Source organism: Oncorhynchus nerka, linkage group LG3, assembly GCF_034236695.1.
Source record: "Oncorhynchus nerka isolate Pitt River linkage group LG3, Oner_Uvic_2.0, whole genome shotgun sequence".
Classification (NCBI taxonomy): Eukaryota; Metazoa; Chordata; class Actinopteri; order Salmoniformes; family Salmonidae; genus Oncorhynchus; species Oncorhynchus nerka.
In genome coordinates, this window is record NC_088398.1 from 6,205,143 (window position 1) to 6,220,358 (window position 15,216).

The following is a 15,216-nucleotide window of genomic DNA, read 5'->3' on the forward strand; positions in this document are numbered from 1 at the left end:
ATCCCCACCTGTGAATCCCCCTTCTCTTTCTCAAATCAACATGTTGTCTGTGTACCTGACTGTCAATTAGGAGTAAAGGACTAACTGTTTTCTTTCATAAAGGTAAGTAGGTCGTTCCACCAATTCGGTGCCTTTTGAGAAGTGTAACTTGATAAAAAAATATATATATTTCACAAAATGTTAACATTCTGTCATAGTATTTTTTTCCCCATCTCAGTGTAGTATTTTTCATTTAATATTACCACCTAAGTGTCAAATAAAGTAACAGGGTTGATGATTTCATCTTAAATCAGCCATGAATCCCCTTGTTACAGGCAGAATTGAAGCTTGTTATTTGCAACAGGGAGTTGCAATTGAATACATGCTTCACAATAAAAGTGTAATTGTTAAAACATTTCTAGCCTGTCTACCTATGGGTAATAGTGTTGGTGTGTTGAGCTTGACCCGCTTAGTTTTCCACCACAAAACAACATAAAATAGACAAAAAGAGTAGAACCAGCTCACCTACTTTTATACTATGATTTGACTATTAGATGTCAAATGTTTCTTCAGAATTTTTTTTTTTTAAAGGAACAGTTCACAATTTTGAATTCAGTTCACACAACAGGGTGGACCTTAAAATGAGGGACAGACATTAAATAAATAATCATTTTCAGAAATGATGTTGGGTTAAATGTTTGGGTTAAGTGGGTAGCAATCTAACTACAAGTCACATAGGGGGCACAGCGGGACATGTCAAAATACTGAATTTGGGCACTTTAGCAAGTCTTTATTCATATAAAAAATCTGATTTATTGAATTCTCCATGTGGTATGTATTAAAGCGATAAGAGAAGGAGAGAATGGCCTTTCTAAGGCTGTGTCCCAGATGGCACCCTATTCCCTGTTAAAGAGCACCACTTTAGACCAGGGGCCATAGGGCTCTGGTCAGGAGTCGTGTATTACATAGGCTATGGGGTGACATTTGGGACACAATCTTGGATATGTGAGTGGTTGTTTTCTCGAGGTGTGTCAGTTCATTTTGTGTGTTGCTCAGTTGGTAGTACATGGCGCTTGCAACGTCAGGGTTGCTGTGGGTTCGATTCCCATGGGGGGAATTCAGTACAAAATGTACGCACTGACTACTTTAATTTGCTCTGGATAAGAGTGTCTGCTAAAACGAATAAAATGTAAAAAATATGTTTTTAAATGTCAAAGGCACTTCATTTAATATAACAGGCTCTTAAAATGCAATATTGGTGCACAATTTCTACTTGATATATCGAAGGGATGCAAAACGCACTCTTTTTTGTGGAACGATAAGTATTTACCTTTTACGCTTTACAGAACTGTTTAGAATAGGATAGAATAGAGAAAAACGACATTATTGTGGACATGACTGGAATGAGTAGGTCTGTATATGGTTCAGCTCTGGTCTGTGGGATGGTGCTGACCTGAACGATTTGTCAGTTAGTTTGCTGGCTCTCACATTCTAGATTTGATTTGAGTCCCGAGTACATAAGGAGAAGGATACATTTATTTATGCGTTAAGTCTGACGGTAGAACATATCTCTGTTTCTGACAATCAATTTCTCTCACACACATGCACGTCTCTCTCCTCCCAGCCGTTTCAAATAGACTCACCATATGAGAGGATGGCCCCACCTTTGGCAAGATCTGCTCCAGGTGAGCTCAACCATTGGTGGAGCCAGCTTAGGTTTCGCCTCCAGAACAGGAAGGGGTGGAAAGAGACGCTGGATGAAACTTTTTTGTTGCAGAACAAAAGGTGAGTTTCCTATTGGTGAGTTTCCTATAGGTTCCACTTCATTTCAACCCAATAAATCTATGTGATGACATTGAATCCACATGAAAAACTTATTGGATTTGGAAAAAGTCATCAACATAAGGGCATTTCGTCTTTTAACTAAATCCAATGACATGGCAACATTTCTTGTTGATTTCCTGTTGAATTCACAATAGTTGACAACTAAACCAAATGTAAATCAAAATTAAACGTTGAACTGATGTCTGTGCCCACTGGAATGTGACATCAGAGCTCAGCATGTAGTAATTACCAGCTGGAGGGGCGTTCAAGTGGATTTTTCCCAGTCGTATGCTGATAATTACGACATCAAATCAAATCAAATTTATTTGTCACATACACATGGTTAGCAGATGTTAATGCGAGTGTAGCGAAATGCTTGTGCTTCTAGTTCCAACAATGTAGGTAATGTAGGTATGTAAATAAAGTGGCATAGTTTAAAGTGGCTAGTGAGACATGTATTACATAAAGATGCAGTAGATGATATAGAGTACAGTATATACATATACATATGAGATCAGTAATGTAGGGTATGTAAACATTATATTAAGTAGCTGTAACGCTCGTCTTCTTCCGCTGAGGAGGAGTAGGAGAGATCGGACCAATGCGCAGCGTGGTAAGTGTCCATATTGATAATTTATTATCACGAGAACACTAAACAAAATAACAAAGGAGAATGAACGAAACGAAACAGTCCTATCTGGTGTAGACACAAAACAGAAAACAATCACCCACGAAACAGGTTACCTAAACATGGTTCTCAATCAGGGACAACGATTGACAGCTGCCTCTGATTGAGAACCATACCAGGCCAAACACAGAAATAACAAATCATAAAAAAACTAACATAGACAACCCACCCAACTCACACCCTGACCATACTAAAACAAAGACATCACAAAAGAACTAAGGGCAGAACGTGACAGTACACCCCCCCCCGCAAAGGTGCGGACTCCGGCCGCAAAACCTGAACCTATAGGGGTGGGTCTGGGTGGGTGTCTGTCCGCGGTGGCGGCTATGGCGCGAGACGTGGACCCCACTCCACCATAGTCTTTGTCCGCCTCCTCAACCGCCTCCGTGGCCTCTTTCAAGCCGGACTGGGGACCCTAGCAATGGGTCCCAAATGGACGCGAGATTCCAGCAGCACCGAACAAACGGGAGATTCCGGCAGCACAGGACAGGCGGGAGACTCCGGTAGCTCCGGAGTGAAGGGCGATTCCGGCAGCTCCTGGCTGACGGACGGCTCTGGCAGCTCAGGACAGACCGGCGGCTCCGGCAGCTCAGGACAGACGGGCGACTCCGGCAGCTCAGGACAGATGGGCGACTCCGGCAGCTCAGGACAGACGGGCGACTCCGGCAGCTCAGGACAGACGGGCGACTCCGGCAGCTTAGGACAGACGGGCGACTCTGGCAGCTCAGGACAGACGGGCGACTCTGGAAGCTCAGGACAGACGGGCAACTCTGGAAGCTCAGGACAGACGGGAGACTCTGGCAGCTCAGGACAGATGGGAGACTCTGGCAGCTCAGGACAGACGGGAGACTCTGGCAGCTCAGGACAGACGGGAGACTCTGGCAGCTCAGGACAGACGGGAGACTCTGGCAGCTCAGGACAGACGGGAGACTCTGGCAGCTCAGGACAGATGGGAGACTCTGGCAGCGCTGGGCAGGAGGAAGACTCTGGCAGCGCTGGACAGGCGGGAGCACCTTTAGGAAGGAGACGGAGAGACAGCCTGGTGCGGGGGGCTGCCACTGGAGGGCTGGTGCGTGGAGATGGCACCGGATAGACGCGCACTGGAGGTCTCGAGCACTGAGCCTGCCCAACCCTACCTGGCTTGATGCTCCCCGTAGCCAGGCCAGTGCGGCGAGGTGGAATAGCCCGCACCGGGCTGTGCTGGCTAACCGGGGACACCATGCGCAGGGCTGGTGCCATGTACCCTGGCCCGAGGAGACGCACTGGAGACCAGATGCGCTGAGCCGGCTTCATGGCACCTGGCTCGATACCCACTCTAGCCCGGCCAATACGAGGTACCGGGCTATGCCTGCGCACCGGGGACACCGGGCACCTCACGGCATAACACGGTGCCTGCCCGGTCCCCCTCTCTCCACGGTAAGCACGGGGGAGTTGGCTCAGGTCTCCTACCTGACTTAGCCACACTTCCCGTGTGCCCCCCTCAAGAAATGTTTGGGGCTGCCTCTCGGGCTTCCAACCGCGCTCTCGGCTTTCGCTGCCTCCAGCGGCGATATTCTCCCAGCTGTGCCCAGGGTCCCTTGCCATCCAAGATCTCCTCCCATGTCCAGGAGTCTGGAGATCGCTGCTGCTGCTGCTTGGTCCTTTGGTGGTGGGTGATTCTGTAACGCTCGTCTTCTTCCTCTGAGGAGGAGTAGGAGAGATCGGACCAATGTGCAGCGTGGTAAGTGTCCATTATTTATTATCACGAGAACACTAAACAAAATAACAAAGGAGAATGAACGAAACGAAACAGTCCTATCTGGTGTAGACACAAAATAGAAAACAATCACCCACGAAACACAATAGAAAACAGGCTACCTAAATATGGTTCTCAATCAGGGAACACGATTGACAGCTGCCTCTGATTGAGAACCATACCAGGCCAAACACAGAAATAACAAATCATATAAAAACTAACATAGACAACCCACCCAACTCACACCCTGACCATACTAAAACAAAGACATAACAAAAGAACTAAGGTCAGAACGTGACAGTAGCATTGTTTAAAGTGGCTAGTGATATATTTTATGAATGTAGTGTTTGAATTCTAACTTGCGAACACACTCTCTCTCCCATAGGACAAATGACATCCCTCTCTTCTTTGCGGCCAAAGAGAACAGTGCAGGTTGCATTAAGAAACTTCTGGACTGTGCATCCACTAACATCTTTGAGAGAGGTGCTCTGGGGGAGACAGCGCTGCATGTGGCAGTTCTGAATGATAACATGGATGCTGCCATAGCTCTGATGGACGGAGCACCTGAACTCATCAATGAGCCCATGACCTCTGACCTCTTCCTTGGTACATATTAGAGGTCGACCGATTAGGATTTTTCAACGCTGATACCGATACTGATTATTGGAGGACAAAAAAAGCCAATACCAATTAATCGGCCGATTTTTACAATTTATTTGTAATAATGACAATTACAACAATACTGAATGAACACTTATTTTAACTTAATATAATACATGAATAAAATCAATTTAGCCTCAAATAAATAATTAATCATGTTTAATTTGATTTAAATAATGCAAAAACAAAGTGTTGGAGAACAAAGTAAAAGTGCGATATGTGCCATGTAAGAAAGCTAACGTTTCAGTTCCTTGCTCAGAACATGAGAACATATGAAAGCTGATGGTTCCTTTTAACATGAGTCTTCAATATTCCCAGGTAGGAAGTTTTAGGTTGTAATTATTATAGGAATTACAGGACTATTTCCCTCTATACCATTTGTATTTCATATACTACTGGATGTTCTTATGGGCACTTTACTATTGCCAGTGTAACAGTATAGCTTCCGTCCCTCTTCTCGCTCCTCCCTGGGCTCGAAACAGGAACACAACGACAACAGCCACCCTCGAAGCAGCGTTACCCATGCAGAGCAAGGGGAACAACTACTCTAAGTCTCAGAGCGAGTGACGTTTGAAACGCTATTAGCGCGCACCCCGCTAACTAGCTAGCCATTTCACATCGCATCGTTACACCAGCCTAATCTCGGGAGTTGATAGGCTTGAAGTCATAAACAGCAGAGCTGCTGGCGAAATGCACGAAAGTGCTGTTTGAATGAATGCTTATGAGCCTGCTGGTGCCTACCATCGCTCAGTCAGACTGCTCTATCAAATCATAGACTTAATTATAACATAATAACACACAGAAATGCGAGCCTTGGGTCATTAATATGGTCGAATCCGGAAACTATCATCTCGAAAACAAGACGTTTATTATTTCAGTGAAATACGGAACCGTTCCGTATTTTATCTAACGGGTGGCATCCATCAGTCTAAATATTGCTGTTACATTGCACAACCTTCAATGTTATGTCATAATTACCTAAAATTCTGGTAAATTAGTTCGCAATGAGCCAGACAGCCCAAACTGTTGCATATACCCTGACTCTGTGTGCAATGAACGCAAGAGAAGTGACACAATTTCACCTGGTTAATATTGCCTGCTAACCTGGATTTCTTTAAGCTAAATATGCAGGTTTAAAAATATATACTTCTGTGTATTTAAGAACGGCATTGGTGTTTATGGTTAGGTACACGTTGGAGCAACGACTGTCCTTTTTCGCGAATGCGCACTGCATCGATTATATGCAACGCAGGACACGTTAGATAAACTAGTAATATCCTCAACCATGTGTAACTAGTGATTATGATTGATTAAGTTTAATGCTAGCTAGCAACTTACCTTGGCTTCTTACTGCATTCGCGTAACAGGCAGGCTCCTCGTGAGGCAGGTGGTTAGAGCGTTGGACTAGTTAACCGTAAGGTTGCAAGATTGAATCCCTGAGCTGACAAGGTAAAAATCTGTTGTTCTGCCCCTGAACAAGGCAGTTAACCCACCGTTCCTAGGCAGTCATTGAAAATAAGAATGTGTTCTTAACTGACTTGCCTAGTTAAATAAAGATTTAAAAAATAACTAAAAAATCGGCAAAATCGGCGTCCAAAATGACCGATTTCCGATTGTTATGAAAACTTGAAATCGGCCCTAATTAATCGGCCATTCCGATTAATTGGTCGACCTCTAGTACATATAGTCTCACACACAATGGACAAATAAACTATAATATCATAAAACTCACACAGATATTTAATCACACAATAATATATTCTCTCTCTTACTCACTCTCAATCAGGCATGACACCTCTCCACATTGCTGTGGTGAATCAGAACTTTAACCTGGTCCGCAGTCTGATTGGTAAAGGGGCGGATGTGGCCACGCCCAGAGTCACAGGCCTGTACTTCAGGAAGAGAAGAGGAGGGCTGCTCTACTATGGTAAGATGACTGTTTGTGGTCTGTAAGGAGTAGAAAAATGCATTCTGGGAAATGTGGGTATTTTATTCCGTTTGCTTTACTTTAGGTGAGCACATCCTGGCATTTGCGGCCTGTGTGGGGAATCAGGACATTATTTCCATGGTGATCAACGCAGGAGCCAGCACCAGGGCCCAGGACTCCATTGGTATAAACATTCCTCTTTCATCTCCTCCCCCTCCCCCTCTTCTCTCTTCTCCCGTTTTCATCTCCATCTATCCCCCCTAGGTAACACAGTGCTCCATATTCTGGTCCTGCAGCCCAATAAGACTTTAGCATGCCTGGCGTTGGATCTGTTGTTGGCACACGACGTTGAGCTGGACCAGACTGTGCCACTGGACATGGTGGCCAACTATCGTGGCTTAACGCCCTTCAAACTAGCTGCCAAGGAGGGCAACCTTGTGGTGAGGATGGATGGAGGGATAGGACGAAGGGGTCAGTAAAAAACAAAATATAATAATCTGTCTCTCCCAGGCCTTCCAGCACCTGGTCAACCGGAGGCGAGTCGTCCAGTGGAACCTGGGACGACTGACTTCTAACCTCTATGACCTCACAGAGATCGACTCCTTGGTCGCCGACGACAACCTCTCTGTGCTGGAGCTCATCGTGGGCAGCCAGAGGAGAGAGGTACATTACAGAACACAAACATGATACGGTCTAATATACACTACAGGGAAACTGATGATGAGGGTGATCTCTTCCCTCAGGCAAGAAGGATACTGGAAGTGACTCCTGTTAGGCAATTGGTCAGTCTCAAGTGGAACCTCTATGGAAAACACTACTTTAGGTAACCACACATACAGTGGATCACGTTCTGATGTTGTGTTTGAGATGCTGTCATTTGTTTATGTCTACTATTGTAATTTTATTATTGTGTTGTGTTCAGGTTGTTGCTGCTGCTGTACCTCCTGTACATTGGGACCTTCACACTGTGTTGTGTGTATCGCCCTCTAAAGGACGCTCCAGAGAATTACACTGTATCTGACATGGACAAAACCATCCGCGTGCAGAAAACTCTGAAGGTGTGGGAGACATGAAGGCATCTTCATATGACAGCCTGTGTGCAAACCTCAATCAGAGGTCTTCATTTGAACCCTTTGTGATCCACGTGCCCTGTTCTCTGTCCCTGTAGGAGAGTTATGTGACCTATGGGGACAACTTGCGTCTGGCAGGAGAGATGATCAGTGTCCTGGGTGCCCTGGTTATTCTGCTACTGGAGGTAAAACATACATCACCCAATAGTTTTACATGTCACTTATATTTACACTGTAGATTAGATCACATTATTGGCTGTCAATATAATCTGTGTTCTTCCCAATCCCTAAGATCCCAGATATGCTGAGAGTGGGGGCCAAGCAGTACTTTGGACAGACGGCTCTGGGGGGACCCTTCCATGTCATTCTGTAAGTCAACCTTGGTGCCTATGTAGCCTTTATTACCTGTCTAGTGATGTTGTTGTGTTATGTCATGTCTATGAAGCATTCATAACCTGTGTAATAATCTGTGTTTCCTCCCCAGTATTGCCTATGCGTTCCTGGTGGTGCTGCTGTGTGTGTTCAGGGTCAGTGGGGTGCAGGGGGAGACAGTTGTCATGGCTGTGTGTCTGGTGCTGGGCTGGAGCAATGTCATGTTCTTCGCCCGAGGCTTTCAGATGCTGGGGCCTTACGTCATCATGATACAGAAGGTATGTAAGGGAAGCAGACACACACATGTGAATGCACACACACACAAGCATTAGCATGATGTTACTGTAGAATGTATGGTTTTGCTGTTTTGATTCCCATGTTAAACTGTTGTGGTGTTATGTCTAATTTCCTCCTAGATTATATTTGGAGACCTGACCAAGTTCATGTGGCTGAGCTTCATCGTGCTCATGGGGTTTTCTACCTGTTAGTACATTCTGTTTAAGAGAAACTGCATTAGCAGATCTTGACGTTTCAAATAAGCAAATTGCCAACAAGTGTATAAATAAAAATCCTATTTTTATACCCTGGTTGTTGTTGTCCCTCCCTCCCTCCCTCCCTCCCAGCCCTGTGGATGGTGTATATGACTCAGGACCCAGACTCTCTACCTGCGTACCGCTCCTTCCCCATCACTCTGTTCTCCCAGTTTGAGCTGAGTGTGGGTCTGATAGACCTGCCAGTGGACCACACCATCACAACGCCCCCAATTGTCCATGTGCTGCACTGCACCTTCTCTGTGGCCTGCATGCTGCTGCTCAACCTGCTCATAGCCATGATGATTGATACACAACAGAGAGTTGCCCAGGAGAGGGATGAGCTCTGGAGGATACAGGTGTGCCACACACACACACACACACATTTTGACACACACACACACTCAGGCACACACACACACAGTCTCTCCTATATCAAATAAAAAATGTACATACTGTACAAATGTACATACTCCATAAAAATAGCTTAAAACCACGATGAAAGTGTATACAGCATCCCAATCAGTGCCATTCTAATGATCCTTACATCCTTTGTCCCTGCTCACTGTGTGTAGGTGGTGGCCACTACCCTGATGTTGGAGAGAAGATTGCCCCGCTGCCTGTGGCCCCGGCTGGGGGTGTGTGGACTGCTCTATGGCCTGGGGGAGCGGTGGTACCTCCGGTAAGACAACAACACGTCATCTAACTGGCCTATTACTGTACTCTCTGTCTTAGGTGTGGTGGTGTTAACAGTGTTTCCCCATCCCCATCATACACAGGCTTTGTATTATAATGGCTATCTTAATGTCTCCATTGCAGGGTTGAGGATCGCAACGACCCACTGGTGCAAAAGATGCGTCACTACGTGCAAGCTGGAGAACACTGACACATCAAAAGGACCTGGAAACCTGGCATTCTGGCAGATGATTCACCACAACTCTCTGGGTTTAGACATGGAACAGGAAGAGGATGACCAGGAAGTAAGATAGATCTGAGGTTTAAGACAGTAAAACAGATCATTATATTGTTATTATATAATGTATGTGTGATGCAAGTGTCATGACGTTGGCCTCTTTGGGTATAGCAAGCCCCATCCCCCTCTCCCTTCCTCCCCCTTTCCTCTTTCAACTAGGTTGCTGTGGTCAGAGAGACTTTGTAAATTCCTAAGGATCTCCTCATGGACACAGTATTGTTAGGAAAATTATGATTAAATGACTGAACAAATCATTTTAAATGGAACTGTAATGGAACTGTAACTAAGTAAACTTATACTCTGTTTTATTATATCTGATTAACAATATGAGTTCATAAGAAGGGATTGTGTGACACGGACAAGGAGTGATTAAAGTTAATGAACACCATTCCAACTAGGAAGAAAGGAATGGTTTGTGGATTAAACAGATAAGGTAGTTAACCTATGGTTGAACCGACGAAACTGAGCTCTGGGGTGTTTTAGATAAGGCAGTGAGTGCATTCCTAGGTTTTCTGTTAATTAGAACTGTCAGCTAAGTGGTGATCGATAATGGTGAGGAGTCAAAAGTTAATTCAGTTTTGTTGTGTGTCCTGTGTATGTGCTAGGGGGTCAGAATGAACTTTGAATTAACGTTTAAAGTTCCCTTTGTCCCGGGCTGGAGGAGGAGATTCATTTTTTAAGCAATGAAATGACGTCATGTTATTGTATATAAACTGTTGCTCGTGGTAACGTGGCAGCGCGCTCCGAGAATAAATTCTGTTACCTATTATTGAAAAGACTGGTCTCCGTCTATTTTATGCAAACTAGAAATCTTACAAATTCTCACAAAATAGATTAAGGGAATTCAATTAATGAAAACATATTGGAATAACTCAATTACAGTAACAAGTATAGAGAGTACATTTTCATAGAGGACAAAGGAAATCCTTCCACCTCACAGAACTTGAGGTACAAACAAATTTCGTGTTCCGGAGAAAGTATAAAAGATCGATGAAGAATCCAGCTACGAACTGGTCCACATTACCATAACACTGTTTATATAATAGCCTCAGATATGAGGTTTACATCTAACTGTTGTATAAGATGAATGAGTGAGTATGATACTGTTTGTATAATTGTGTAATATGATTTTGAACTGTTTAATGAAGAAAAATACAATTCCCTTTTGCTTTGAACTAAATCAGAGGACCGCCCCTGAGCCCAGTTAGGGTCAGGCCTCCTGGGACAGCCCTTTTTCGGCCCTTCCGAATAAAACCCCCACTCGGGTTTTCGATCAGCAGACGGAGCTTACCTCAGTTACGAGATGGCTAAAGGTTGCAGACCATGTTTTTCTCCATTAGGGGAGACAAAGGTTGTAGACCATTGCTGAATCTTTTAACCATACCACATGGTTAAACTCTTAGACTATCGATACCGACAGAATAAGAATAAGTCTTTGATATTAATTACTAGTCTGCAGCTAGGAATTCGGTATCATTGAACGCGAAGAACGACAACCGCCGAAACATCCATCCATAACGAAACGAATGAATGTCACTCTGAACTATCCACTATAACCACGACACAGAGAGAGAGAGAGAGAGAGAGAGAGAGAGAGAGAGAGAGAGAGAGAGAGAGAGAGAGAGAGAGAGACGGACAATTCTACAAAAGAAACAAACTTTTCACCAGCGATCAAGACGACACACTGAACGTAAATATATATATTGATTGCAATTGTTCCCGAATGAGTGAGCGTTCATGTGTAAAGGATTAGCATTTCAATTGTTATAATTATCACTCTGTAGTGACTTCTTAGTCGACCCCCACTTCCCTTTTGTCTAACAAGCCGCCATGCCGGTTTAGCCCACTAGGGCACATTCTCCTATCATTTCTTGTAACCATATTAACTGTTTGTTTATGCATTTCTGTGAATTACTTAGTTAATAATAAATAAATGATTTAAGACAGTTGATGTATGGATGACTCATAGTGAAGACTGGGTTCGTGCAGATTTATGATGTTTTGAATGAGACTAACGTGAGGTAAAGTAAATAATTCATTAATCAGAAGACTATGGATCAGATATGAAAATATCTGAAAAGTTATTTTAGGAAATGATACCTTTGTAATCTGAATATTTTTCCTTGGTGCCCCGACTTCCTAGTAATTACGGTTACATGATTAATCAGTCTAATAGCGTAATACTTAATTACAGAGAATCTTTGATAAAAACTATAAGTCTTCAGTTAATGATAGTAGAGACACGACACAAGCATGAATGCAGAGGCGTCATACCCATACGGCACACACACATTTTGACACACACACAAGCAAACACACACTCAGGCACACACATATAGTCTCTCCTACATACTCCATAAAAATACCTGAAAACCATGATGAAAGTGTATACAGCATCCTAATCAGTGCCCCTTCCCCCCATACTCTCCAAAGTAAGTGGTTCCTTCCTAGGTGAACCACTAAGCAAATATATGTGTGAAGACAGTACCATGAGTGGAGGAGGAGAGAGAGTGTCTAGTGACAGACAGAGTTTCTTCTGATTTTAGCTGCCGGTGATGGGCAGAACTGTTTGTAAATTAACATTGTTGATTCCTTCTAGACAAATAAATAAAACAAGCATTAAAGAAGTGCACCTTCAGAGGGGATGCTGATGACACTGACAAAGGCTGAAACATTTGTCTACCCCCCCTTGAATTAAATAAATAATCTAAATAAACCTTGAATCTCTTTTTTGAGTGCGGACCAGCTAAACAATTTAGGAATTCTATTTCATTTTGCTACCGGAACCTGTTCTGAGTGCCGTGGTCACAATAAGTTTCTCTGTCATACTAGCCACCTAGCAATTTTATATATATTTTTTAGCTAGCCAGCTAGATGGGTTCCCAATCTCACAATCTCGTAACTAGCTACCATGTCATTTCAGGCTATCAATTAAGTTAGAATTGCTTGTCTAACTAGCTTAGCTGACATGCCAGCCGGCAAGGTTTCTAGACTTTAGAAAATACAAAAATTGCTTTAATTCTTGTCTTATGATACCATACACACCACATGGCCAAAAGTACAGTGCCTTGCGAAAGTATTCGGCCCCCTTGAACTTTGCGACCTTTTGCCACATTTCAGGCTTCAAACATAAAGATATAAAACTGTATTATGAATCAACAACAAGTGGGACACAATCATGGAACGACATTTATTGGATATTTCAAACTTTTTTAACAAATCAAAAACTGAAAAATTGGGCGTGCAAAATTATTCAGCCCCCTTAAGTTAATACTTTGTAGCGCCACCTTTTGCTGCGATTACAGCTGTAAGTCGCTTGGGGTATGTCTCTATCAGTTTTGCACATCGAGAGACTGACATTTTTTCCCATTCCTCCTTGCAAAACAGCTTGAGCTCAGTGAGGTTGGATGGAGAGCATTTGTGAACAGCAGTTTTCAGTTCTTTCCACAGATTCTCGATTGGATTCAGGTCTGGACTTTGACTTGACCATTCTTTTTGAACCATTCCATTGTAGATTTTGCTTTATGTTTTGGATCATTGTCTTGTTGGAAGACAAATCTCCGTCCCAGTCTCAGGTCTTTTGCAGACTCCATCAGGTTTTCTTCCATAATGGTCCTGTATTTGGCTCCATCCATCTTCCCATCAATTTTAACCATCTTCCCTGTCCCTGCTGAAGAAAAGCAGGCCCAAACCATGATGCTGCCACCACCATGTTTGACAGTGGGGATGGTGTGTTCAGGGTGATGAACTGTGTTGCTTTTACGCCAAACATAACGTTTTGCATTGTTGCCAAAAAGTTCAATTTTGGTTTCATCTGACCAGAGCACCTTCTTCCACATGTTTGGTGTGTCTCCCAGGTGGCTTGTGGCAAACTTTAAACGACACTTTTTATGGATATCTTTAAGAAATGGCTTTCTTCTTGCCACTCTTCCATAAAGGCCAGATTTGTGCAATATACGACTGATTGTTGTCCTATGGACAGAGTCTCCCACCTCAGCTGTAGATCTCTGCAGTTCATCCAGAGTGATCATGGGCCTCTTGGCTGCATCTCTGATCAGTCTTCTCCTTGTATGAGCTGAAAGTTTAGAGGGGCGGCCAGGTCTTGGTAGATTTGCAGTGGTCTGATACTCCTTCCATTTCAATATTATCGCTTACACAGTGCTCCTTGGGATGTTTAAAGCTTGGGAAATCTTTTTGTATCCAAATCCGGCTTTAAACTTCTTCACAACAGTATCTCGGACCTGCCTGGTGTGTTCCTTGTTCTTCATGATGCTCTCTGCGCTTTTAACGAACCTCTGAGACTATCACAGTGCAGGTGCATTTATACGGAGACTTGATTACACACAGGTGGATTGTATTTATCATCATTAGTCATTTAGGTCAACATTGGATCATTCAGAGATCCTCACTGAACTTCTGGAGAGAGTTTGCTGCACTGAAAGTAAAGGGGCTGAATAATTTTGCACGCCCAATTTTTCAGTTTTTGATTTGTTAAAAAGGTTTGAAATATCCAATAAATGTCGTTCCACTTCATGATTGTGTCCCACTTGTCGTTGATTCTTCACAAAAAAATACAGTTTTATATCTTTATGTTTGAAGCCTGAAATGTGGCAAAAGGTCGCAAAGTTCAAGGGGGCCGAATACTTTCGCAAGGCACTGTATATGGACATGCCTTCAAATTAGTGGATTAGACTATTCCAGCCACACCCGTTGCTGACAGGTTTATAAAATAGAGCACACAGCCATACAATCTCCATAGACACAAATTGACAGTAGAATGGCCCGTACTGAAGAGCTCAGTGACATTCAATGTGGCACCATCAGAGGATGCCACCTTTTCCAACAAGTCAGTTCATCAAATGTCTGCCCTGCTAGAGCTGCCCTGGTCAATTGGAAGTGGTGTTATTGTGAAGTGGGAACGTCTAGGAGCAACAATTGCTCAGCTGCGAAGTGGTAGGCCACACAAGCTCACAGAAAGGGACCGCTGAGTGCTGAAGCACCTAGCATGTATAAATGGTCTGTCCTCGGTTGCAACACTCAATACCGAGTTCCAAACTGCCTCTGGTAGCAACATCATCTGCTAAAGGACACCAATAAGAAGAAGAGACTTGCTTGGGCCAAGAAACACAAACAGGAGGAAATCTGTCCTTGGTCTGATGAGTCCATATTTGAGATTATTGGTTCCAACCGCCTTGTCTTTGTGAGACGCAGAGTAGGTGAACAGATGATCTCCACATGTGTGGTTCCCACCGTGAAGCATGGAGAAGGTGTGATGGTGCTTTGCTGGTGTCTGTGACACTGTCTGTGATTTATTTAGAATTCAAGGCACACTTAACCAGTATGTGTACCACAGCATTCTGCAGCGATATGCCATTCCATCTGGTTTGCGCTTAGTGGGACTATCATTTGTTTTTCAACAGGACAATGACCCAACACACCTCCAGGATGTGTAAGGGCT

General features: G+C 43.8%; 1 protein-coding gene across 1 annotated transcript; it reads left to right on the plus strand.

Moving 5' to 3' along the window:
• Positions 1–1,633: 1,633 nt before the first annotated feature.
• On the plus strand, positions 1,634–10,497 carry LOC115114335 (transient receptor potential cation channel subfamily V member 6-like). The gene is given in 16 exon segments (XM_029642486.2): positions 1,634–1,764; positions 4,612–4,832; positions 6,673–6,813; positions 6,899–6,997; positions 7,078–7,253; positions 7,324–7,476; positions 7,557–7,636; positions 7,736–7,871; positions 7,982–8,068; positions 8,176–8,252; positions 8,368–8,533; positions 8,672–8,738; positions 8,879–9,144; positions 9,361–9,467; positions 9,605–9,652; positions 9,654–10,497. Coding segments are annotated over 16 exon segments (2,076 nt in total). The 3' UTR covers positions 9,775–10,497.
• Positions 10,498–15,216: the final 4,719 nt, after the last annotated feature.